General features: G+C 44.5%; 1 protein-coding gene across 1 annotated transcript in view; it reads right to left on the reverse strand.

Moving 5' to 3' along the window:
* LOC126141637 (probable cytochrome P450 6a13) overlaps positions 1-10,260 on the reverse strand; it is an 86,516-nt gene extending 76,256 nt beyond the window's left edge. Inside the window, exon 1 of the mRNA XM_049915275.1 lies at positions 9,988-10,260. Within this exon, the coding sequence (XP_049771232.1) occupies positions 9,988-10,079 (92 nt within the window). The 5' untranslated portion in view covers positions 10,080-10,260. The remainder of the gene's footprint in view (positions 1-9,987) is intronic.
* Between the last annotated feature and the right edge of the window lie 14,960 nt (positions 10,261-25,220).

Genomic DNA, 25,220 nt, shown 5'->3' on the forward strand with positions numbered 1-25,220 from the left:
TAGCATCAATTAAGTACAAATAAAAAAATGACAAGCGACAAATAAACCCGTAACAATCGGAATACCAAAATGCAAAACAAAAACGTTGCGAACTTATGCTGCGACCTAAAATATCCAAGAAAAACGACCCACAGCAATGAAACTAATGTCGTTGACGTAATCAAGCGTTATCTGTTGTGAAACATTCTTTACGTAGGCTTCGCGTTTCCAGACTACCTGATGACAACAGCCGTCCGTGAACAAAACGTTCAAGACATTTGTGTCTAGGTGGAAGGGATGATAAAACAATAGAATAGAACTAAATGTCATAAAAATAAAACCCTCAATTGCAAACAAAAGTGAAGGAAAGCATAATATCACACCTGAACGTGAGCCATTACAACTGCTTTTTAATTTAAGAACTTGGGCTTTACCATCAATGTAAACGCGTACGTGAAAGTAGAAACCAGGGAAGATCCGCGGCAGTAGGACATCCATTTAATGCAGTCGGGCAGATATCTGGAGAAGTTAGCGGTATATAGATCTACCTACATAGGCCTATGCATTTGAATCTCGGATGGGCGAGTAAGCGTGCAAATAGTCGGATCCAGGCAGCTGAAATGTGACACCTACGGAAAATAGAAAATAACACGAGGAGGGTCACGATCCGAAATATGACTATCCGGAGAAATTAAAATATGGAGTTTCTGTAGATGGTTCTGTGGGAGCAAGTGCTGAAATGATTTCGTCAGATCCTGGGATATCTAAAAATTGCCTGTCAAGAGCAATGAAGAAGGTAATGGTTGAAGGGGAAAAGGGTGACAAAGAAAGACTTGGTAAAATAAAACAGAAGGCACTGAGTGGTTCAAGTGGCTCTGAGCACTGAGGGACTTAACTTCTGAGGTCATCAGTCCCTTGAACTTAGAACTACTTAAACATAACTAACCTAAGACGTCACACACATGCATGCCCGAGGCAGGATTCGAACCTGCGACCGTAGCGGTCGCGCGGTTCCAGATTGTAGCGCCTAGAACCGCTCGGCCACCCCGGCCGGCAGAGGCACTGAAGGAGAGGTGACACCGAGAAGGCCACTAACTGCGACTGTAGTCTGTTAACATACAGGTCCAGCAAACCATTTACACAGAATTGATGGAAAAAGTTAGTGAGCACAAACTAATTCACTTTAAATGTTTATTTTTAAATGGAGTGCTGTTAGATGTTGAGGGCTCTTAAATTTCCTGCATTTCTGTACACGTATTATGCAATACCTTGTAATAGAAACAAAAATATCAAATCAGTTTATTCGGATCCAAAATATAATAATACTTACTAATTGTGATATACAGGGTGGTCCATTGTTAGTGACCGGGTCCCATATCTCACGAAATAAGCATGAAACGAAAAAACTACAAAGAATGAAACTCGTCTAGGTTGAGGAGGCAAACCAGGTGGCGCTATGGTTAGTCCGCTAGATGGCGCTGCCATAGGTCAAATGGCTCTGAGCACTATGGGACTCAACATCTTAGGTCATAAGTCCCGTAGAACTTAGAACTACTTAAACCTAACTAACCTAAGGACACCACACACACCCATGCCCCAGGCAGGATTCGAACCTGCCACCGTAGCAGTCCCGCGGTTCCAGACTGTAGCGTGCCATAGGTCAAACGGATATCAACTGTGTTTTTTTAAAATAGGAACCCCCATTTTTATTACGTATTCGTGTAGTGCGTAAAGAAATATGAATGTTTTAGTTGGACCAGTTTTTCCGCTTTGTGATAGATGGCGCTGTAATAGTCACAAGCGTATAACTACGCGGTACCACGTAACATTCCGCCAGTGCGGACGGTATTTGCGTCGTGATACATTACCCGTGTTAAAATCGACCGTTTACCAATTGCCGAAAAGGTCGATATCGTGTCGATGTATGGCTATTGTGATCAAAATGCCCAACGGGCGTGTGCTATGTATGCCGCTCGGTATCCTGGACGACATCATCCAAGTGTCCGGACCGTTCGCCGGATAGTTACGTTATTTAAGAAAAGAGGAAGTGTTCAGCCACATGTGAAAGGTCAACCACGACCTGCAACAAATGATGATGCCCAAGTAGGTGTTTTAGTTGCTGTCGTGGTTAATCCGCACATCAGTAGCAGACAAATTGCGCGAGAATCGGGAATCTCAAAAACGTCGGTGTTGAGAATGCTACATCAACATCGATTGCACCCGTACCATAATTCTATGCACCAGGAATTGCATGGCGACGACTTTGAACGTCGTGTACAATTCTGCCACTGGGCACAAGAGAAATTACGGGACTATGAGAGATTTTTTGCACGCGTTCTTTTTAGCGACGAAGAGTTATTCACCAACAGCGGTAACGTAAACCGGCATAATATGCTCTATTGGGCAACGGAAAATCCACGATGGCTGCGACAAGTGGAACATCAGCGACCTTGGCGGGTTAATGTACGGTGCGGCATTATGGGAGGAAGGATAACTGGCCCCCATTTTATCGATGGCAATCTAAGTGGTGCATTGTATGCTGATTTCCTACCTAATGTTCTACCCATGTTACTACTAGATGTTTCACTGCGTAACAGAATGGCGATGTACTTCCAACATGATGGATGTCCGGTACGTAGCTCGCGTGCGGTTGAAGCGGTATTTCATGACAGGTGGATTGGTGGTCGAAGCACCATACCATGGCCATCTGACGTCCCCGAATTTCTTTCTGTGGGGAAAGTTGAAGGATATTTGCTATCGTTATCCACCGACAACGCCTGACAACATGCGTCAGCGCATTGTCAATGCATGTGCGAGCATTACGGAAGACGAACTACTCGCTGTTGAGAGGAATGCCGTTACACGTATTGCCAAATGCATTGAGATTGACGGACATCATTTTGAGCATTTATTGCAATAATGTGGTATTTACAGGTAATCACGCTGTAACAGCATGCGTTCTCAGAAATGATGCTTTCGCAAAGGTACATGTATCACTTTGGAACAACCGAAATAAAATGTTCAAACTTACCTACGTTCTGTTTTTTTAATTTAAAAATCCTACTTGTTACCAACTGTTCGTCTAAAATTGTGAGCCGTATGTTTGTGACTATTACAGCGCCATGTATGACAAAGTGGTCGAACTACAACATTCATATTTCTTTACGTACTACACGAATATGTAATAAAAAATGGGGTTCCTATTTAACAAAAAAGGCCGTTGCTGTCCGTTTGACCTATGGCAGCGCCATTTAGCGGGCCAATCATAGCGCCATCTGGTTATTTCCGAGATATTTGGCCCGGTCGCGATCACTGGACCACCCTGTATATACAGGTTGAACATTAATAAAACCGGCAAACTGCAGGGACGGATTCCTGACTAGAAATGGAGGAAGAAATATCCTATGAACATTTGTCTGGAACTGGGCGGTCTGCGTGCAACGACAACAGATCGTCGGGGAACACGCTAAAGAGCTGCACCGGATCAGCGTCAGAACTGATGTTCAAAGTGGCCTCTATCAGGTGACAGGCATAGCAGCGGTTGTCATGCAGGAAACACATAATCGTACTTTGCCTTACGCCATGTTGGCGGGCCACTTCCCTGGACCTTCTACTAGGGTTCGTCTCAATATCCTGTCGAACCCCATCCTCCATCCATGGTGTAGGGAAAGTGTGCCGCCTCCCTGAAAGGACACATGGTCACACAAATGTCCAAAAAGGGCTTGAAATGTTGTGTGGTGTGGTTGGTGTCTGTGAGGGTACATGTTTTGGTGTCGCCTTGCTGGCTCTCGACCGTTTCCATCTTGTTACCCGTACACAAACAGCATCTCGGCTTGATCCTGACATGAACACCGGACCATTCTGCTGCTTACAGTACGATGCGTCAATTACACAGCCTGCAATACACAAGGAACACACGGCATGCGGTCAGAGGAACTATTACTTGTCACCGCCGTCTACTGTGGCAACGACGCATTTCCGGACACATGGTTACTCCATTTCCAGTCAGAAATCTGTCTCGGTTTTGTTAATGTTCACCCTCTTTAAGGGGCAATAAAAATATTTCCGTTTGAGGGCGTCGATGCAGCGTATACGCAACGTTGCACCACTCTGATACGGGTATACAAGCACCGGTGTAGGCAACACTTTAGTGTGGCAATCGTGTCTTTCCGAAGCGCGCGTGGCAAATGAGGAATCGTGGTCTATAGCGACGTTATTACCAAACGCGTCCAAACAGGACCAATGTACTCTTAATCTTTTCTTGGCCGCCGAACGACAAACATCGGTAGACATCCACCGGAGAAAGAAAAATGTGAATGAGACAGCAAAGGAGCTCTCGAAAACCACAGTTGTGGATGGTGTACGACAAATGTATAGCTGCTTCATGGTAATGCGCGTCTCCATATCGCAAATGTAATACGGAAGTTACACCAACTCAAGTACACTACTGGCCATTAAAATTGCTACGCCACTAAGATGATATGCTGCAGACGCGAAATTTAACCGACAGGAAGAAGATGCTGTGATATGCAAATGATTAGCTTTTCAGAGCATTCACACAAGGTTGGCGCCGGTGGCGACACCTACAACGTGCTGACACGCGGAAAGTTTCCAACCGATTTCTCATACACAAACAGCAGTTGACCAGCGTTCCCTGGTCAAACGTTGTTGTGATGCCTCGTGTAAGCAGGAGAAATGCGTACCATCACGTTTCCGACTTTGATAAAGGTCGGATTGTAGCCTTTCGCGATTGCCGTTTATCCTATCGCGACATTGCTGCTCGCGTTGGTCGAGATCCAATGACTGTTAGCAGAATATGGAATCGGTGGGTTCAAGAGGGTAATACGGAACGCCGTGCTGGATGCCAACGGCCTCGTATCACTAGCAGTCGAGATGACAGGCATCTTATCCGCATCGCTGTAACGGATCGTGCAGCCACGTCTCGATCCCTGAGTCAACAGATGGGGACGTTTGCAGGACAACAACCATCTCCGCGAACAGTTCGACGACGTTTGCAGCAGCATGGGCTATCAGCTCGGAGACCATGGCTGCGGTTACCCTTGACGCTGCATCACAGACAGGAGCGCCTGCGATGGTGTACTCAACGACGAACCTGAGTGCACGAATGGCAAAACGTCATTTATTTCGCATGAATCCAGGTTCTGTTTACAGCATCACGATGGTCGCATCCGTGTTTGGTGACATCGCACTGAACGCACATTGGAAGCGTGTATTCGTCATCGCCATACTGTCGTACCATCCGGCGTGTTGGTATGGGGTGGCATTGGTTACACGTCTCGGTCACCTCTTGTTCGCACTGACGGCACTTTGAACAGTGGGTGTTACATTTAAGATGTGTTACGACCTGTGGCTCTACCCTTCATTTGATCCCTGCAAAACCCTACATTTCAGTAAGATCATGCACGACAGTAAGTCGCAGGTCCTATACGGGCCTTTCTGGATACAGAAAATGTTCGACTGCTGCCCTGGCCAGGACATTCTCTAGATCTCTCACCAATTGAAAACGTCTGGTCAATGGTGGCCGGGCAACTGGCTCGTCACAATACGCCAGTCACTACTCTTGATGAACTGTGGTATCGTGTTGAAGCTGCACGGGCATCTGTACCTGTACACGCCATCCAAGCTCTGTTTGACTCAGTGCCCAGGCGTATCAAGGCCGTACTTACGGCCAGAGGTGGTTGTTCTGGGTACTGATTTCTCAGGATCTATGCACCCAAATTGCGTGAAAATGTAATGAGATGTCAGTTCTAGTATAAAATATCTGTCCAATGAATACCCGTTTATGATCTGCATTTCTTCTTGGTGTAGCAATTTTAATGGCCAGTAGTGTAATTCCGATCCCTCCCCACGCGATTGTCACGGCTTCAGTCTCTTACAAAAGCCTTGAGAGCCGACGATTCCTGTCGGACGAGGATGTGCACCAGGCAGTCACGGACTTCTTCACCCAGCAGGACACGGTGATTTGCCAAACGGGTATCTTCAGCCTCATGCGTCGGTGGGATTTTAGGCCGATTTTTGCTTGTTGCTTAGAACTGGGATCTGTTTACACATTATGGTTCAAATGGTTCAAATGGTTCTGAGCACTATGGGACTTAACTTCTGCGGCTATCAGTCCCCTAGAACTTAGAACTACTTAAACCTAACTAACCTAAGGACATCACACACATCCACGCCCGAGGCAGGATTCGAACCTGCGACCGTAGCGGTGGCGCAGTTCCAGACTGTAGCGCCTAAAACCGCTCGGTCACAACGGCCGGCCTTTACACTTTATGATTTCATAGAGTTCCGAGATATGAGACTGTGTCTATATAAAAAAGAAAATGCGAACTTGCTTCCAAATATATATCATGAAATCATTGGTGGTTGAAAACTGTACGTTCCAGTGGGTCCAAGGCGAAACCACCATCTTAATTTTTGCCAATTTCTTCTTGTATTCTTTGCTAAATATGATCATAAAGGGAAATGTTGTGAAAAATTTTACAATTACATCATTGGACTCAATGAGTTAAGAAAGTGGTACAGGAAAGAGCGAATGATTTCTACACGACTGCAAAAAGACGCAAATCACTACAGTTTTCAAATAGATTAAAAATGGAAGTACATATGTATATAACAATATGGCTTACATCTCTCTCGTTGCAGGATCAAAAAGTATAGCTGCGCTCTAATATAATGACGTTCTTGGAAGAAAAGAAACTGTTCCAAAACATTTAAACAAAAATAAATAAGTAAAATATTTTCGTGAAAAAGATCACGCTTTATTCATTTACGATATCTTGCAAATATTAGATGCACGTGAGCAGTGTCCTCAGAAATGTGCTAGATGAACACTGGGTGAATGCAAAAGCAACATCGGGTGTGGCCTATGGAAGCGTAATAGAACCTCTGATGTTCTCATTAGATGTAAAAGATATCAGATAGGATGAGAGGCATTCCATACAGTCATACTTCTTGTGGACTGGTTTGTGGTGTACGGGATCTCTTTCCACAATCTCCTCCTACAGTGTCTAATGTCTCGGCAACATTTCAAACACGCTAAATGACAGGCTGCGAGATTCTTTGGTTTTGATGTGCCATTCTTTCTGCCTATCGCCCCAGCCCAATCCATCCCACAAAATGCAGAGTGTAATTCCTCACTCCACCAGAGTATAGCTGCTTTCGTAACTGGCCTGATGACAGTGGGATCGACAGTTGTGGTACAACGATCCACCCACATCTGCACGCGTCCCCTTTGCCTTAATGAACATACGACGTGGTGACTTCTTTCCACTCACTGTTCTTTCTAGCAGCCGAATTGTTGTGTACATAGTTCCGCGTAGTCAGTGCGTACACAACTTTCCCACTAGAGCGCACTCCACTATGCACAACAGCGCAGGCGCAGCGCTCGTCCGTCTCCGCACTACGAGATGGCGCTGCCTTAGAGACGGACCAAATTCTGCTTCCGCCGATCCGCGTATTAATATGTAACTCAGCCAATGAGATTGCTGCTAACGTAGAACCTTTCCTCCTCGTGGATCACATTCGCGCAGTGATACCTGAACACATGAGGTATTATAACGAGTCTACAGACATCCGATTAGTCAGACTGCATTAGTCTGCATTAGTCTACAGTCAAGTTTCAGTCTGCGCCTAATAAGATTGTCATATTCCTGTACATAGCCATGAAGATAAAAGTATAGGCACTTTGTCAAGTATCAGAGATATGTGAGAATAAGATTAATGTACCAATACCAAATGAACTTCAGATTGTCAATTGTAAATAGCATCCAGAATCAAGTTACGTAATGTTTATGCTTGTTACTATTTTAATAAACGTGTGTGAAAAATAAAGGTCTCTTTAAAGTTGGTCAGCGTCAATCTGCTACTCTAAGCGTGCAAGTGGCATTTTCATCGTCTGACCTAACGGCAGAAGATAAACACGCCACGATAAGACCACGAGACATACTGCTGACACTCGCCTACTTCGTTAGAGCAACAAGTCAAATAATCTGATGGTGTGTGCACCGAAGCTCTTACAGTACGCACACCACACGAATCCAAACGGAAAGTGATCAACTCCGGCCGTCTTCACTCTTTTAACAATATTCCTCACTAAGATGACACCGAAACAAGGCCCTGGGAGTAGACAACATTCCATTAGAACTACTGACAGCCGTGGGAGAGCCAGTCCTAACAAAACTCGACCATCTGGTGAGCAAGATATATGAGACAGGCGAAATTCAATCAGACTTCAAGAAGAATATAATAATTCCAATCCCAAAGAAAGCAGGCGTTGACAGATGTGAAAATTACCGAACAATCTGTTTAATAAGCCACAGCTGCAAAATACTAACGCGAATTCTTTACAGAGGAATGGAAAAACTAGTAGAATCCAACCTCGGGGAAGATCAGTTTGGATTCCGTAGAAATATTGGAACACGTGAGGCAATGCTGACCCTACGACTTATCATAGAAGCCAGATTAAGGAAAGGCAAACCTACGTTTCTAGCATTTGTAGATTTAGAGAAAGCTTTTGACAATGTTGACTGGAATACTCTCTTTCAAATTCTGAAGGTGGCATGGGTAAAATACAGGGAGCGAAAGGCTATTTACAATTTGTACAGAAACCAGATGGCAGTTATAAGAATTGAGGAGCATGAAAGGTAAGCAGAGGTTGGGAAGGGAGTGAGACAGGGTTGTAGCCTCTCCCTGATGTTATTCAATCTGTATATTGAGCAAGCAGTGGAGGAAACAAAAGAAAAATTCGAAGTAGGTATTAAAATCCACGGAGAAGAAATAAAAACTTTGAGGTTTCCGATGACATTGCAATTCTGTCAGAGACAGCAAAGGACTTGGAAGAGCAGCTGAACGGAATGGATATTGTCTTGCAAAGGAGGATATAAGATGAACATCAACAAAAGCAAAACGAGGATAATGGAATGTAGTCGAATTAAGTCGGGTGATGCTGAGGGAATTATATTAGGAAATGAAACACTTAAAGTAGTAAAGGAGTTTTGCTATTTTGGGAGTAAAATAACTGATGACGGTCGAAGTAGAGAGGATATAAAATGTAGACTGGCAATGGCATGGAAAGCGTTTCTGAAGAAGAGAAATTTGTTAACATCGAGTATAGATTTAAGTGTCAGGAAGTCATTTCTGAAAGTATTTGTATGGAGTGTAGCCATGTATGGAAGTGAAACATAGACGATAAATAGTTTGGACAAGAAGAGAATAGAAGCTTCTGAAATGTGGTGCTACAGAAGAATGCTGAAGATTAGATGGGTAGATCACATAACTAATGAGGTAGTATTGAATAGGATTGGGGAGACGTTTGTGGCACAACTTGACTAGAAGAAGTGATCGGTTGGTAGGACATGTTCTGAGGCATCAAGGGAACACCAATTTAGTACTGGAGGGCAGGGTGGAGGGTAAAAATCGTAGAGGGAGACCAAGAGATGAATACACTAAGCAGATTCAGAAGGATGTAGGCTGCAGTAGGTACTGGGAGATGAAGTTTGCACAGGATAGAGTAGCATGGAGAGCTGCATCAAACCAGTCTCAGGACTGAAGACCACAACAACAACAACCAGGTGACAAAAAAATGGTTCAAATGGCTCTGAGCACTATGGGACTCAACATCTTAGGTCATAAGTCCCCTAGAACTTAGAACTACTTAAACCTAACTAACCTAAGGACATCACACACACCCATGCCCGAGGCAGGATTTGAACCTGCGACCGTAGCAGTCCCGCGGTTCCGGACTGCAGCGCCAGAACCGCTAGACCACCGCGACCGGCAACCAGATGACACATTTACTTTAAAACTCCTGTTGCAGTTCCTTGGCATCGACATCAATGATATCCGAGCAGGTTACCATTTCCTTACAGCAATTTAAAGCCGTGTGCACCTCACTACTTGTAACCTTCTCTCCAAGGGATGTGACATTTAATAGACTGCTCAGTTAGAAAGTGACGTAAAGGAAACAAGGTGTGACCTTCAGGGCGTTACCTGGCGCCTTTCGGTCCGAACCCCGGCTCGAGGCTGTCCCTGAGGGTTCTCCAGCGGCGGTCGCCCCTGAGGAAGAAGAGGTCCTGCAGCATGGGCTCGGAGGCGCGGTGGCCGCGGTCGCGGAAGCACTCGAAGTCTGTGACGAGCACGCGGCCCGCGATGGCGGGGTCGCGCACCAGCAGCGCGGGCTGCCACAGCAGGAAGATGCCGGCGAGCGGGTGGCCGCGCAGGCGCGCGTACAGCTCGCCGAACACCTGGCCGCACGTCTGCCGGTTGAGCGCGAAGCCGGCCGCGTTGCCGAGCAGCAGGTGCGGCCGCAGGTAGGGCAGCCCGCGCCGCGCCCAGTGGGACGCGCTGCGCCGCAGGAACCAGCAGGCCGCGCCCGCCGCCGCGGTCGCTGCCGCCAGCAGCAGGGCCGTCCACATGCCGGCGCCGCTTCGCTCTGCGCTGCAGAGAGGCGGGCGATGGAAAACTTCTTGCAGTCCGTATGTGGCATAACAGCAAACCGGTGCTGAACAGTATTGGTTAAAAACAGTTTTGGTTGCAATTTTAGTTTTCTTTTTTTTTATTTTTCAACGACGCGTTTCGCCTTGTTTAGGCATCTTCAGGTTATCTTTTCTAGATGGACGCGAGAGGCACCAACATCGAAAGGGTGCAAAAAGGGCCAGCTTGTTTTATATTATCACGTAATAAGGGAGAGAGTGTGGCAGATATGATACGCGAGGTGGGATGGAAGTCATTAAAGCAAAGTGGTTTTTCGTCGCGGCGAGATCTATTTACGAAATTTCAGTCACCAACTTTCTCTTCCGAATGCGAAAATATTTCGTTGAGCCCAACCTACATAGGTAGGAATGATCATCAAAATAAAATAAGAGAAATCAGAGCTCGAACGGAAAGGTTTAGGTGTTCGTTTTTTCCGCGCGCTGTTTGGGAGTGGAATGGTAGAGAGATAGTATGACTGTGGTTCGATCAACCCTCTGCCAAGCACTTAAATGTGAATTGCAGAGTAATCATGTAGATGTAGATGTAGATGACGGAAATCTTGGTGCCTCTCGCGCCCATCTAGAAAAGATAACCTGAAGATCCCTAAATAAGGCGAAACGCGTCGTTGATACATAGACCGGATGGAGCCCTAGAAACCAATACCAAAAGCAATTGTGACATTCTGGCAAAGTACTTTGAAAAACTGCTCAACACAGATCCCCCTATGGAAGAAATGATGACAGAAACGAGCACGTACAATCCAGATAGTGAACCTCCAACTCTAGAAGAAGTTAAAGAAATAATCAAGTCACTCAAGAATCGTAGAGCACCAAGAGAAGATGGCATCATCGCGGAAATCTGGAAGTTACAAGACCCAGAACTCATCAAAGACATCCACAGGATCTTGGAAGACATCTGGAAGACCATGAAAATTCCTGACGACTGGAAAACTGCCCGGATACACCCACTACACAAAAAAGGTGACAAGACTGACCCGAACAACTACAGAGGAATATCCCTACTACCAGTCACATACAAAATCCTCTCTAAAGCTTTACTGAACGGACTATAATGCCAGACCGACCACATGATTGGGGAACACCAAGCAGGCTTCCGTAAAGGGCGGTCTTGTGCGGAACAGATTTGGAACCTGAAAATGATTTTACAACACAAACAGAACTTGATCATTACCTTTGTTGACTTCAAAAAGGCGTACGACTCTATCGACCGGAAAACTCTCTTCAAAATTCTAGCAGAATACAAAGTAGACAACAAAATACGGGCCATCATAGAGCAAACTTTAACGAACACGACCTCCAAAGTAAAGTTCTGTGGGGAACTATCAGAGCCCTTTGAAATTCGCACAGGTGTCCGACAAGGTGATGGCCTCTCACCTCTCCTTTTCAATCTGGTGTTAGATAAGGTCATAAAAGAATGGGATGCATCACAACAGGGATAACCTTAGGAAACCTACAGATTAAATGCCTGGCTTTTGCAGACGATTTGGCAATTGTCACGAAAGGTATAAAGGAAACAAAAGACGCTATTGAAAAACTGCACGAAATCGCTTCCAAAACTGGACTACAGATCTGTTACGAAAAGACACAGTTTATGAGCACAAAGGAACTCTCTTCTCTGAACACAAAGTATGGCACGATTTACAAAACGGCAAACTTCAAATATCTCGGTGAAACACTACAAATGAGTGGACATAACAGAGACTCAAACGAAGAAAGAAAGACTAAACTGGACAAGGCATACAAAGTAGTGTGGAATCATTACAACAAGAAGTCTATGTCACAAAAAGCCAAATTACGCCATTACGATACGGTGGTGCTCCCCGAGGCACTATATGCAGCAGAGACCACACTAATCCTAGGACATACACGTATCAGACAATTAGAAAAAGTGGAACGGAGAATACTTAGGAAAATATTTGGCGCAACTAACAACAATGGAATATGGATCAAGAAACCTACATAGGAACTGTACAAACATACGGAGACAATCACAGAAAAGATTAGAAAACACAGACTACAATTCTACGGACACCTATACAGAATGCCATCACACAGGCTGACCAAACAGATCTTTGACTGGGTAACCACTAGAAACAACAAATGGGTGGCAGAGGTAGAAAACGACCTGAACCAACTCAACATAACAGCAGACACAATAAACGACAGAATAAAATTCAGAAACATCATTAAGAAAAGTAAACTACATGAGATACAATGTGACAAACGAACAGGCATAAAATGGACCGAAGAACGCAAGCAAGATCACAGCCAGAAGATGAAAGAAATATGGGCAACCAAAAAGGCAATCAAGATGAAGCCGAAGACACAAAGCCGACAAGAAGCATGGACAGAGAACCGGAAACAGAAACACAGCGAGCGAATGAGGGAAGTTTGGGCAGCAAGGAAGGCAGCAAAAGGAACTGGCCATGTAGTTTAGTCCAAATGCGCTCTTTAAGGGCAAAACACCAATAATAATTTTATATATATATATATATATATATATATATATATATATATATATATATATATAAAGACAGTAGCTGTTCTCGAATGAACAGGTACTGTTGATGACCGTGCACTTTTCCCTGGAATAAATCTTGACTACCTGAAAAAATGGCTCTGAGCACTATGGGACTTAATTGCTGTGGTCATCAGTCCCCTAGACTTAGAACTACTTAAACCTAACTAACCTAAGGACATCACACACATCCGTGCCCGAGGTAGGATTCGAACCTGCGACCGTAGCGGTCACGCGTTTCCAGACTGAAGCGCCTAGAACCGCACGGCCACACCGGCCGGCTGACTAACTGAAACCCTCGGCTGCCGACAGGTGTTGTTGATCAACAGTCCACATCGAGGTATATCAACAACACCTGTCGGCAGCCGAGGGTTTCAGTTAGTCGTTATTTATTCCAGGGGAAAGCTTCGCGGTCATCAACAGTATCTGTTATTTCGAGAACAGTTACTGTCTTCATATATACAGGGTGTTACAAAAAGGTACGGCCAAACTTTCAGGAAACATTCCTCACACACAAATAAAGATAAGATGTTATGTGGACATGGGTCCGGAAACGCTTAATTTCCATGTTACATCTCATTTTAGTCTCGTCAGTATGTAGTGTACTTCCTCGATTCACCGCCAGTTCGTCCAATTGAACGAAGGTGCTGTTGACTTCGGTGCTTGTGTTGACATGCGACTCATTGCTCTACAGTACTAGCACATCAGTACGTAGCATCAACAGGTTAGTGTTCATCACGAACGTGGTTTTGCAGTCAGTGCAATGTTTACAAATGCGGAGTTGGCAGATGCCCATTTGATGTATGGATTAGCACGGGGAAATAGCCGTGGCGCGGTACGTTTGTATCGAGACAGATTTCCAGAACGAAGGTGTCCCGACAGGATGACGTTCGAAGGAATTGATCGGCATCTTAGGGAGCACGGAACATTCCAGCCTATGACTCGCGACTGGGGAAGACCTAGAACGACGAGGACACCTGCAAATGGACGAGGCAATTCTTCGTGCAGTTGACGATAACCAGAGAAGCTGCTGCTGTACAAGGTAACGTTGACCACGTCACTGTATGGAGAGTGCTACGGGAGAACCAGTTCTTTCTGTACCATGTACAGCGTGTGCAGGCACTATCAGCAGCTGATTGGCCTCCACGGGTACACTTCTGCGAATGATTCATCCAACAATGTGTCAATCCACACTTCAGTGCAAATGTTCTCTTTACGGATGAGGCTTCATTCCAACGTGATCAAATTGTAAATTTTCACAATCAATTATGCAATCGTGTCATAAACACAGATTTTCTGGTGATGTCTTGATTGCCCCCATGTTCTTCCACCTACGCTCAATGGAGCACGTTATCATGATTTCATACGGGATACTCTAGCTGTGCTGCTAAACATGTGCCTTTACAAATACGACACAACATGTGGTTCATGCACGATGGAGTTCCTGCACATTTCAGTCGAAGTGTTCGTACGCTTTGCAACAACAGATTCGGTGACCGATGGATTGGTAGAGGCGGACCAATTCCATGGGCTCCACGCTCTCCTGATCTCAACCTTCTTGACTTTCATTTATGGGGGCATTTGAAAGATCTTGTCTACGCAACCCCAGTACAAAACTTAGAGACTCTTCGTGCTCGTATTGTGGACGGCTGTGATACAATAGGCCATTCTCCAGGGCTGCATCAGCGCATTAGGGATTCCATGCGACGGAGGGTAGGCGCATGTATCCTCCCTAACGGAGGTCATTTTGAACATTTCCTGTAACAAAGTGTTTGAAGTCACGCTGGTACGCTCTGTTGCTGTGTGTTTCCATTCCACGATTAATGTGATTTGAAGAGAAGTAATGAAATGAGCTCTAACATGGAAAGTAAGCGTTTCCGGACACATGTCCACACAACATATTTTCTTTCTTTGTGTGTGAGGAATGTTTCCTGAAAGTTTGGCCGTACCTTTTTGTAGCATCCTGTATATGAAGACAGTAACTGTTCTCGAAAGAACAGATACTGTTCATGACCGTGCAGATTTTCCCTGGAATAAATGATGACGAACTGAAACCCTCAGCTGCCGACAGGTGTTGTTGTTCAGCAGTCCACATCGAGGTATGTCAACAACACCTGTCGGCAGCTGAGGGTTTCACTTAGTCATCATTTATTCCAGGGAAAATCTGCACGGTCATGAACAGTATCTGTTCTTTCGAGAACAGTTACTGTCTTCATATATATATATATATATATATATATATATATATAGTTAAAGGCTACCCAGCCATCGACCTTCGTCTGTGCGAATGCGCACAGGTTGCCCAAACTCTTACGGGAATCGTCAAAACGTGCGCGAGTAATGGGTGGATGGGCAATTGTCTATAAGATACATTACATATGTAGAATTGCGGACAGTTGGGAATGTGAGTCTCACGGGAAGCGTGCAAGTGATAAGTCCCTGCAGTCGCGCTATTCATCTGTGTCCTCGGTGGCTCAGATTCATAGAGCGTCTGCCATGTAAGCAGGAGATCCCGAGTCCGAGTCCTGGTCGGGGCACACATTTTTAGCTGTCCACATCGAGGTATATCAACAACACTTCGCGGCAGCTGAGGGTTTCAGTTAGTCATAAAATTAAAAAAAAAAAACTATAATTGCAACCAAGGGTGTTTTAACCAATACTGATGGCAAAGTTGTTATTTGAGGACGCTGCTGTTGTAGTGGTGCACGCAACTGGTGCCTTTTATGCAGTGGGGGGCAGCGTACACTTCGCGGTGTAGCCAGTGTGCCCTCTGTGCTCCAGCTGCTGCCTACTGTATCAACCGGCAGTATTCTCGTGACTGCTTCTGCTTCTGACCCCCACAGAAAATATTATACACTGCCTGATCAAAATTATACAATCACCTGTTACTCGACAACAATATGAGGACTTGAGAGGGAATAGTTTGTTCCATCTCATTACAATTAGTTATTTGTTGCATTATATTGAATATCCTTTCAACACTTTTTTTAGTTTAAATAGTGTGATATCTCGAGTGAAGAAGTGGACTACCTGTTTATTTAATTCAATTCACAATCACATAAATGCATTTCCTTTCCCTAATCCCACTACGTTGCCTTGGGCTGATTAAGTTTGGGATTTGTAGTAAGAGTTCGGCTGCTGGTAGTGCCAAGGCAGAGATGTGGTCACCCTGTAGGTCGATTAGTGCCAACCTAAGCCTGGTGTAAAGACAGAGATGATGCACCTGTTGGCCAGGAGGTAGGGGGTTGGTAACAGTTCCTCCTCCCCTCCATGTAAGGAAACGACCGTTGAGAGCCGCCATGATAGTCACTCTTGGGGTAGCGGCTGAACTGAGTTGACGGAATCGACGGCGATCTCCGCCGTTGCCACCAATTTCACCGTGGGATGAGGCATTATGTTTTACACTGTTAGTAATACGCTCTTCTTCAGGATTGAAATAGTTAGCGTTCCGTTACGGCCATTCATTCATTTTTTAGGCATTTTGCCTTTACAATTAAAGATTTCAGTTAGGGTTTCTTTTTCAGAGGCGAGCGTGGGGGCTCGCGTTATCCCTCTATAGTGCTGCAATCACTTGGTGCCTTCAGCACACGACAGCAGCAACCGCTCTAAGAAGAATCGTATAGTTTCACTTTTAGAAGCTTCGTTTTTTTGCAGTCTTAAAGTAACCTGGGGCCTCACCCCGCCTAGTTAACACGTGGTCGTAACGGCTGATTAGTAATTTGGATGACGATCCCGTGTGAAACCTGGTAGGAGATGCGTGTGTCACATACTTACGGTTCTAGGCGTGTGATGTAAAATTTTTCTAGCCCATCTCATAGATTTTGTTCACGGTTCCTTTTTAACCACCATTTGCAGGCAACACGTCCTAACTAATTTGATAAAGAAAGGGTTGAGCGTGTGAATGATTGTATCGTATGGAAAGCAAGAATGAACACAGGGATGAGTACAAAGAAATTAGCTGTTGGTATCGGTCACCCACTTGGTGCCGAATTGCAGTACCAGCGAGCTACCAGTTCGTTTTTGGAAATTAGTTAAGGTTAGGATGCATACGTGTGCTGTTAATTAATTATTTGCGTGTGTCGTATTTCACAGGATGTTTTATTTTTTTAAGAATTTGCTTTCTTTTGTGAATATGGGAGATGTTTGTGTCTGCTTTCAAAAAATGGTTCAAATGGCTCTGAGCACTATGGGACTAAACTTCTCAGGTCATCAGTCCCCTAGAACTTAGAACTACTTAAACCTTACTAACGTAAGGACATCACACACATCCATGCCCGAGGAAGGATTCGAACCTGCGACCGTAGTGGTCGCGCGGTTCCAGACTGTATCGCCTAGAACAGCTCGGCCACCTCGGCCGGCCTGTGTCTTCTTTGTTCTCCCGTTTCTCCACCAAAGAGAATTTTTGTTACTCGGTCCTAGTAGTAATCTTGGGTGCGAATTTCGATCACCGTCCCAGCAGACGGACCACAAGGGCAGCAGCGTAGTCCCATCCTCTTTCCCAGTGCTTAAGTAGAAATGAGATGCATGTTAGTTTAAGCACCTTCAGTGCGAGACAAAACTAGAAGTTATTTGACTTGACTTTGTTTGATGCAGTTATTAAAATTGTAAAGTTTTGGTGAATATAGATAATAAATGTCATATTAAGTCTGTAAAGTTTCTGGGAATCTAGACAATAAATGTTATATAAACTTGATGTCATGCATTTAGTGGTCATTACAAACCCCAGTCCTGTGTCGAGAGCAATATCATGAATTTAATGATCATTACAAACCCCAGTCCTACGTAGAGAGCAATGTTACTAACAAAGTGGTGTCCTTATAGATCATGATGGAGCGTGGCCTTTACTGACTTGCCCACTTGGTTGTTTGAGCCCTCCCCCACGTTATTCGTTGCGCAATATTAACATACTAATCATCAGATCATTTAACTAAACGTCTGGCCGGCCCCTTAAATTCAATCCTTCTGAGCAATGTATCAAGTGGGTAAGCACGCGTCAGTGAGGCGACTTTGGCCACACACACGTCGGGCACGCTCTAGCGCAGATAGAAGGAAAAAGAGGAAGAGAGATACAAAAAGGGTAACGATGCATAACTAAACAGAAGGAAAATGTCCACCTTCACCTTTACTCTGCAGTGACAAAAGTTATTCGATTTCTCCTAATATCGTGTCAGACCACCGGTTGCCTGCCGCAGTGCAGTAGTTCGACTTGGAGCGGACTCAATTCTGATTCATGCTGCCTCTATAGCCGTCCATAATTATTAAGGATGATGCTGGTGCAGGATTTTGTCCACAGAATTTGTCGAAGTTGAAGAATTTTGGAACACGTATTATGTTCGAGTATAATGATTTTTTCTGGACACTAGAAATCTACACTGTAGGAATCAGAATGGGTTTCAAAAAAGACGATCGTGTGAAACCCAGCTCGCGCTATTCATCCACGAGACTCAGAGGGCCATAGACACGGGGTCTCAGGTAGATGCCGTGTTTCTTGACTTCCGCAAGACGTTCGGTACAGTTCCCCACAGTCGTTTAATGAACAAATTGAGACCATATGGACTAACAGACCAATTTTGTGATTGGATTGAAGCGTTCCTAGATATCAGAACGCAGCATGTCATTCTCAATGGAGAGAAGTCTTCCGAAGTAAGAGTGTTTACAGGTGTGCCGCAGGGGAGTGTTGTAGGACCGTTGCTATTCACAATATATATAAATGACGTTGTGGATAACATCGGAAGTTCACTGAGGCTTTTTGAAGATGATACTGTAGTATATCGAGAGGTTGTAAAAATGGAAAATTGTACTGAAATGCAGGAGGATCTGCAACGAATTGACGCATGGCGCAGGGAATGGCAATGGAATCTCAATGTAGACAAGTGTAGTGTACTGCGAATACATAGAAGGTACGATCCTTTATCATTTATCTACAATATAGCAGGACAGCAACTGGAAGCAGTTAATTACATAAATTATCTGGGAGTAGGCATTGGGACTGATTTAAAATGGAATGACCATGTAAAATTAATCGTCGGTAAAGCAGATGCCAGACTGAGAGTCATTGGAAGAATCCTAAGGAAATGCAGTCCGATAATAAACGAAGTAGGTTACAGTACACTTGTTCACCAACTGCTCGAATACTGCTCACCGGTGTGGGATGGAGAGCAGCGCGCTTCGTTACAGGATCGTTTCGTAATCGCGAAAGCGTTGCGGAGATGATAGATAAACTCCAGTGGAAGACTCTGCAGGAGAGACGCTCAGTACGTCGGTACGGGCTTTTGTTGAAGTTTCGAGAACATACCTTCACCGAGCAATCAAGCAGTATATCGCTCCCTCCTACGTATATCTCGCGAAGAGACCATGAGGATAAAATCAGAGAGATTGGAGCCCACACAGAGGCATACCGAAAATCTTTCTTTCCACGAACAATACGAGACTGGAATAGAAGGGAGAACCGATAGAGGTACCCTCCGCCACACACCGTCAGGTGGCTTGCGGAGTGTGCATGTAGATGTAGATGCAGAACTGGCCTTTTGACTACATCCCACAAATGGTCGATGGAATTTATATCTGTCATTCTGGTTGTCCAAATAATTCGTTCTAATTATGCAGAATGTTCTTCAAACCAGTCGTGAACAGTGTTGTGGCACACTGTCGTACATAAAAATTCCATCTTTGTTTAGAAACTTGAAGTCCTGGAATCGTTGCAAATGGTTTCCAAGTAGCAGAGGTTGAAAATAACGCTTCAGTTGCAAATTACTTTATTTTCACACGACCGGTTTCGGACTGTTATAAGCCCATCATCAGGTGTCGTAGCTGTGCTGTGATCCCCGAGCGCCGCGTGTTCCAGGCGCTGGGTGCTGCCTATGAGCGCTCGTAGGCAGTACACGTGGTACGAGCGGGCGCTAGGGGACCACAGCACAGCAAAGGTCTTCCTTTAATCCGGCCTGGTACGGATACAAAACACTTGAGCATTATTCAAGAATAGGTTGCTCTAGCGTTCCATATGCGGTCTCCTTCCCTAGAATTCTCCCAATAAACCGAAGCCGACCATTCACCTTCCCTACCACAGTCCGCACACGCTCGTTCCACTTCATATCGGCAACGTTATGCCCAGATATTTACAGGGTGTTTCAAAAATGACCGGTATATTTGCAACGGCAATAAAAACTAAACGAGCAGCGATAGAAATACACTGTTTGTTGCAGTATGCTTGGGACAACATTACATTTTCAGGCGGACAAACTTTCGAAATTACAGTAGTTACAATTTTCAACAACAGATGGCGCTGCGGTCTGGGAAACTCTATAGTACGATATTTTCCACATATCCACATTTTCCACATAGCAATAATATGGCGTAGTCTCTGAATGAAATTACCCGAAACCTTTGACAACGTGTCTGGCGGAATGGCTCACATGCAGATGAGATGTACTGCTTCAGCTGTTCAATTGTTTCTGGATTCTGGCGGTACACCTGGTCTTTCAAGTGTCCCCACAGAAAGAAGTCACAGGGGTTCATGTCTGGCGAATAGGGAGGCCAATCCACGCCGCCTCCTGTATGTTTCGGATAGCCCAAAACAATCACACGATCATCGAAATATTCATTCAGGAAATTAAAGACGTCGGCCGTGCGATGTGGCCGGGCACCATCTTGCATAAACCACGAGGTGTTCGCACTGTCGTCTAAGGCAGTTTGCACCGCCACAAATTCACGAAAAATGTCCAGATAGCGTGACGCAGTAATCGTTTCGGATCTGAAAAATGGGCCAATGATTCCTTTGGAAGAAATGGCGGCCCAGACCAGTACTTTTTGAGGATGCAGGGACGATGGGACTGCAACGTGGGGCTTTTCGGATCCCCATATGCGCCAGTTCTGTTTGTAGACGAAGCTGTCCAGGTAAAAATAAGCTTCGTCAGTAAACCAAATGCTGCCCACATGCATATCGCCGTCATCAATCCTGTGCACTATATCGTTAGCGAATGTCTCTCGTGCAGCAATGGTAGTGGCGCTGAGGGGTTGCCGCGTTTGAATTTTGTACGGATAGAGGTGTAAACTCTGGCGCATGAGACGATACGTGGACGTTGGCGTCATTTGGACCGCAGCTGCAACACGGCGAACGGAAACCCGAGGCCGCTGTCGGATCACCTGCTGCACTAGCTGCGCGTTGCCCTCTGTGGTTGCCGTACGCGGTCGCCCTACCTTTCCAGCACGTTCATCCGTCACATTCCCAGTCCGTTGAAATTTTTCAAACAGATCCTTTATTGTATCGCTTTTCGGTCCTTTGGTTACATTAAACCTCCGTTGAAAACTTCGTCTTGTTGCAACAACACTGTGTTCTAGGCGGTGGAATTCCAACACCAGAAAAATCCTCTGTTCTAAGGAATAAACCATGTTGTCTACAGCACACTTGCACGTTGTGAACAGCACACGCTTACAGCAGAAAGACGACGTACAGAATGGCGCACCCACAGACTGCGTTGTCTTCTATACCTTTCACATCACTTGCAGCGCCATCTGTTGTTGAAAATTGTAACTACTGTAATTTCGAAAGTTTGAAACACCCTGTAAATGACGTGACTGTGTCAAGCACGACAATACTAATGTTGTATCCGAACATTACAGGTCTTTATTCCCTACTCATCAGTATTAACGTACGTTTCTCTACATTTAGTTCTAGCTGCCATTCATCACACCAACTAGAAACTTTGTCTCAGTCATCTTGTTCCTCCTACATTCACTCAACTTCGCACCATCGTCAGTAAACAACCGCAGACTGCAGCCAACCCTGCCTGCCAAATCATTTACGTATATAGGAAATAACAGCGGTCCTATCAGACTTCCGTACAGCACTCCTGACGATATCCTTGTCTCTGGTGAACTCTCGTCCCCGAGGACAACATGACGTATCTGGGAAGCTACTCCGTGTGCTGGTACCTTCGTTAACAGCCTGCAATCAGAGCCGTGTCAAATGCTCTTCGGAAATCTAGAAATATGGAATCTCCCTGTTGTCCTTCATATACAGTTCGCAGTACATCATGTGAGAAAAGGACAAGCTGAGTTCCGCACAAGCAGTTTTTTTCTAAAACCATGCTGATTCGGGGACATAAGATTCTCGGTCACAAGAAAATTTATTATATTCGAAGCGAGAATACGTTCAAGGAGTCTGTAGGAAACCGATGTTACGGATACTGGTCTTCAATTTCGCGGTTCCGTTCATTTGCCCTTCTTAGGCACAAGTGACACCTGCACTTTTTTCCACTCGCTTGGGACTTTGCGCTGGGCAAGAGATTCTCAGTAAATGCAAGCTCAGTAAGAGGCCAATTCCGTAGAGTGCTCTTTCAAACACCGTACCTGTCGACTTACTTGGGTTGGGTTGTTTTGGGGAAGGAGACCAGACAGTAAGGTCATCGGTCTCATCGGATTAGGGAAGGACGGGGAAGGAAGTCGGCCGTGCCCTTTGAAAGGAACCATCCCGGAATTTGCCTGGAGCGATTTAGGGAAATTACAGTCGACTTACTTGTTTTCAGTTTCTTCAGTTTTTTCTCTACGCCAAGGATGCTTATCATTATATCGGCTACAGGTGAGTCTGTTCGATGGTGACACAACGGTATGATTATGCCATTCTCCTGCGTGGACGATTTCTTGAACGTGATATTTAAAGCTCCGGCTTTTGTTTTGCTATTTTCAGATGTCTCACCAGACTGGTCAACAAGTGGCGGAATGGAAACCTTAGACTCACTTAGCTATTTTACATAGTTCAGACAAGAAAGGTGTGTAAGCTTTCCCAGTTTGGTACTACAGAAGAAAGTGGGTTAGATGGATACATTAGATAGCCAATTAGAAGGTACTTATTCCGACTGGGGAGGAAAGAGCTTAATGGCACATGTTTATTCTAAAAGTGGACAGACTGACAGGACAACCACTGAGGCTTCAAACGGTAGACATGGAGAGCCTTCCACAGTATAGACTAGCATGGTCTGCTGCATCTTACCGGTCTTCGGACAGAAGATTATGATAACATCCGTGCTAAAGTGCCAAAATGCAACCGCGAACAATGACAGCAACATTATCACAGGTTATGTGATATTCTATTTCAAAAAATGATTCAGTGTGAAAAGAACTGTTAGAAATGGGATGACGCTCACTAACTGCAAGAGATGAAAATGGGTGTAGTATCTGGACAAATTTTTTGTTGCCATTTCGATAATTTTTTGATGGCTGTGACTCAATAGAGAATTAAGCTTCTATAACGATCACCATATTGCAATTTCTCAACTTATACAACCACGGACAATACACGCCTCATTCGAACAAAATAAGACTCCACTGGAAAAATTCAGCGCTTGGTGAAATTCCTTTTATTACTCAACTAAGCTTGGCTTATTAAGGTACGTTACGACAGCTGTGCAAGATACAATCAGCACATGGCCTAGTAATTTACGCGAGTGTACTTTTGTACATCTAATGGCGGCAACGATGGTTTTTCTCCATTTATGGAGCATCAGAAGCTATTTGTGAGTATACTGACCGTCGAAAGTGCTCATATTAGATTTATGGCTGACGTGTTGCAGTCGTTAACACATTGTACCCGAGGCGATCAATGTCCGGTTCTCAGCTTTGTGCTGTAGGCGTTCCCTGGGTTTGTATCAGTGTAGATTTATTCCTGCTAATCGAAATATTCGTTGCGCCAAGCGAATTCCATTACCAACTACAAAACTGAGACTTTTTAGCGTTTTCCTGAATTCCTCCTTTAATGCCGATACCTCACGTAATTAAAACGTTCGCAAACAGGAAACATGCAAGCCAGTATCAACAGAACAATAAAAATACTTTTAGCACAGAAAATATGCAACAGAAAATTGCAATAGTGTGGAATTGATTGTAGTAGCTGTTGACCTCACAAGCTCAGTTGTTGACACAGTACTAAATAAAATAAAGTAAAAACGGCTGCAAATAACACAGTTGAAGGAAAAGACTGAAATGTATATGTGTAACAAACATACCATACATTGGTAATGTGTCTCAAAATATTGGAAATTTTTTGAAGAACACGTCAGATGAAAATAAAGTTTCCTGTATCCAACAAATATCAGTGGCAGTTCGTACACAGTTTTGCGTGTGTTAAATCATTCCACCGGTAATTAAAGGTCACGACAGAAACAAGTGGAGATCCACTGACGTCGAAAAACGTGTGAAGGCAAATTACTAAATGAAAAAAAATAACTGAAAGCAACTCAGTGAATTTCTTCAAATGTGTTGACGTTCTTAATTAAAAAACAAACTTTCAGAATAATGTACATAAAAGTAACTAGCTCATTGCTACACAAGCAAATAATACATCGTACTTTGCCTAACTGTTGCCTTTACTCAGAAAGTTCATACATAACCCTGCTGACATCATAGTCTTACATTTGTGTCTAATTATTTCTGCTTCAGGTGTTTAAAAGGTCTGCAGGGAAACGGAGAAAATTCTGGTCGTATGTAAGATCTCTAAGCGGATCTAAGGCTTCCAATCAGTCACTTGTCTGGTGTGTCAGTTGAAGATAGCGAAACGAAAGCAAAAGTTTTAAATTTCACGTTGAAAAAAAATCGTTCACGCAGGAGAACCGTACAAACATGCCGTCATTTGACCATCGGACAGGCTCCCGTATGGACGATATAGAAATAAGCATACCTGGCGTAGAGAAGTAATTTAAATATTTGAAAACAAATCAATCACCAGGTCCGGATGGAATCCCAGTTCTATTTTACGAATAGTGCACTACGGCATTGGCACCTTACCTGGCTTACACTTATCGTGAATCTCTCGCTCAGCACAAAGTCCCAAGCGACTGAAAAAAGGGCTGGCGACTCCAGTATATAAGAAACGTAAAAGAACGGACCAGCAAAATTACAGAACGATATCACTAACTTCTGTTTCCTGTTCGAATAGACAGATTTTTTGACCTAAGCAGCTTATGTCCACGAATCAGCATGTTTTTAGAAATCATCACTCTTGCTAAACTCAGCTTACCCTTTTCTCACATGATATACTGAGAACTATGGATGAAGGGCAACAGACAGATGCCATATTTCTAGATTTCCGGAAAACTTTTAACACGGAGCCCCACTGGAGGCTGTTAACGAAGGTACGAGCATATAGAATAGGTTCACAGATATGTGAGTTGCTCGAAGACTTCTTAAATAAAAGAACCCAGTATTGTGAGGAGTACCCC

The sequence above is a fragment of the Schistocerca cancellata genome, unplaced genomic scaffold (genome assembly GCF_023864275.1).
Source record: "Schistocerca cancellata isolate TAMUIC-IGC-003103 unplaced genomic scaffold, iqSchCanc2.1 HiC_scaffold_732, whole genome shotgun sequence".
Lineage (NCBI taxonomy): Eukaryota > Metazoa > Arthropoda > Insecta > Orthoptera > Acrididae > Schistocerca > Schistocerca cancellata.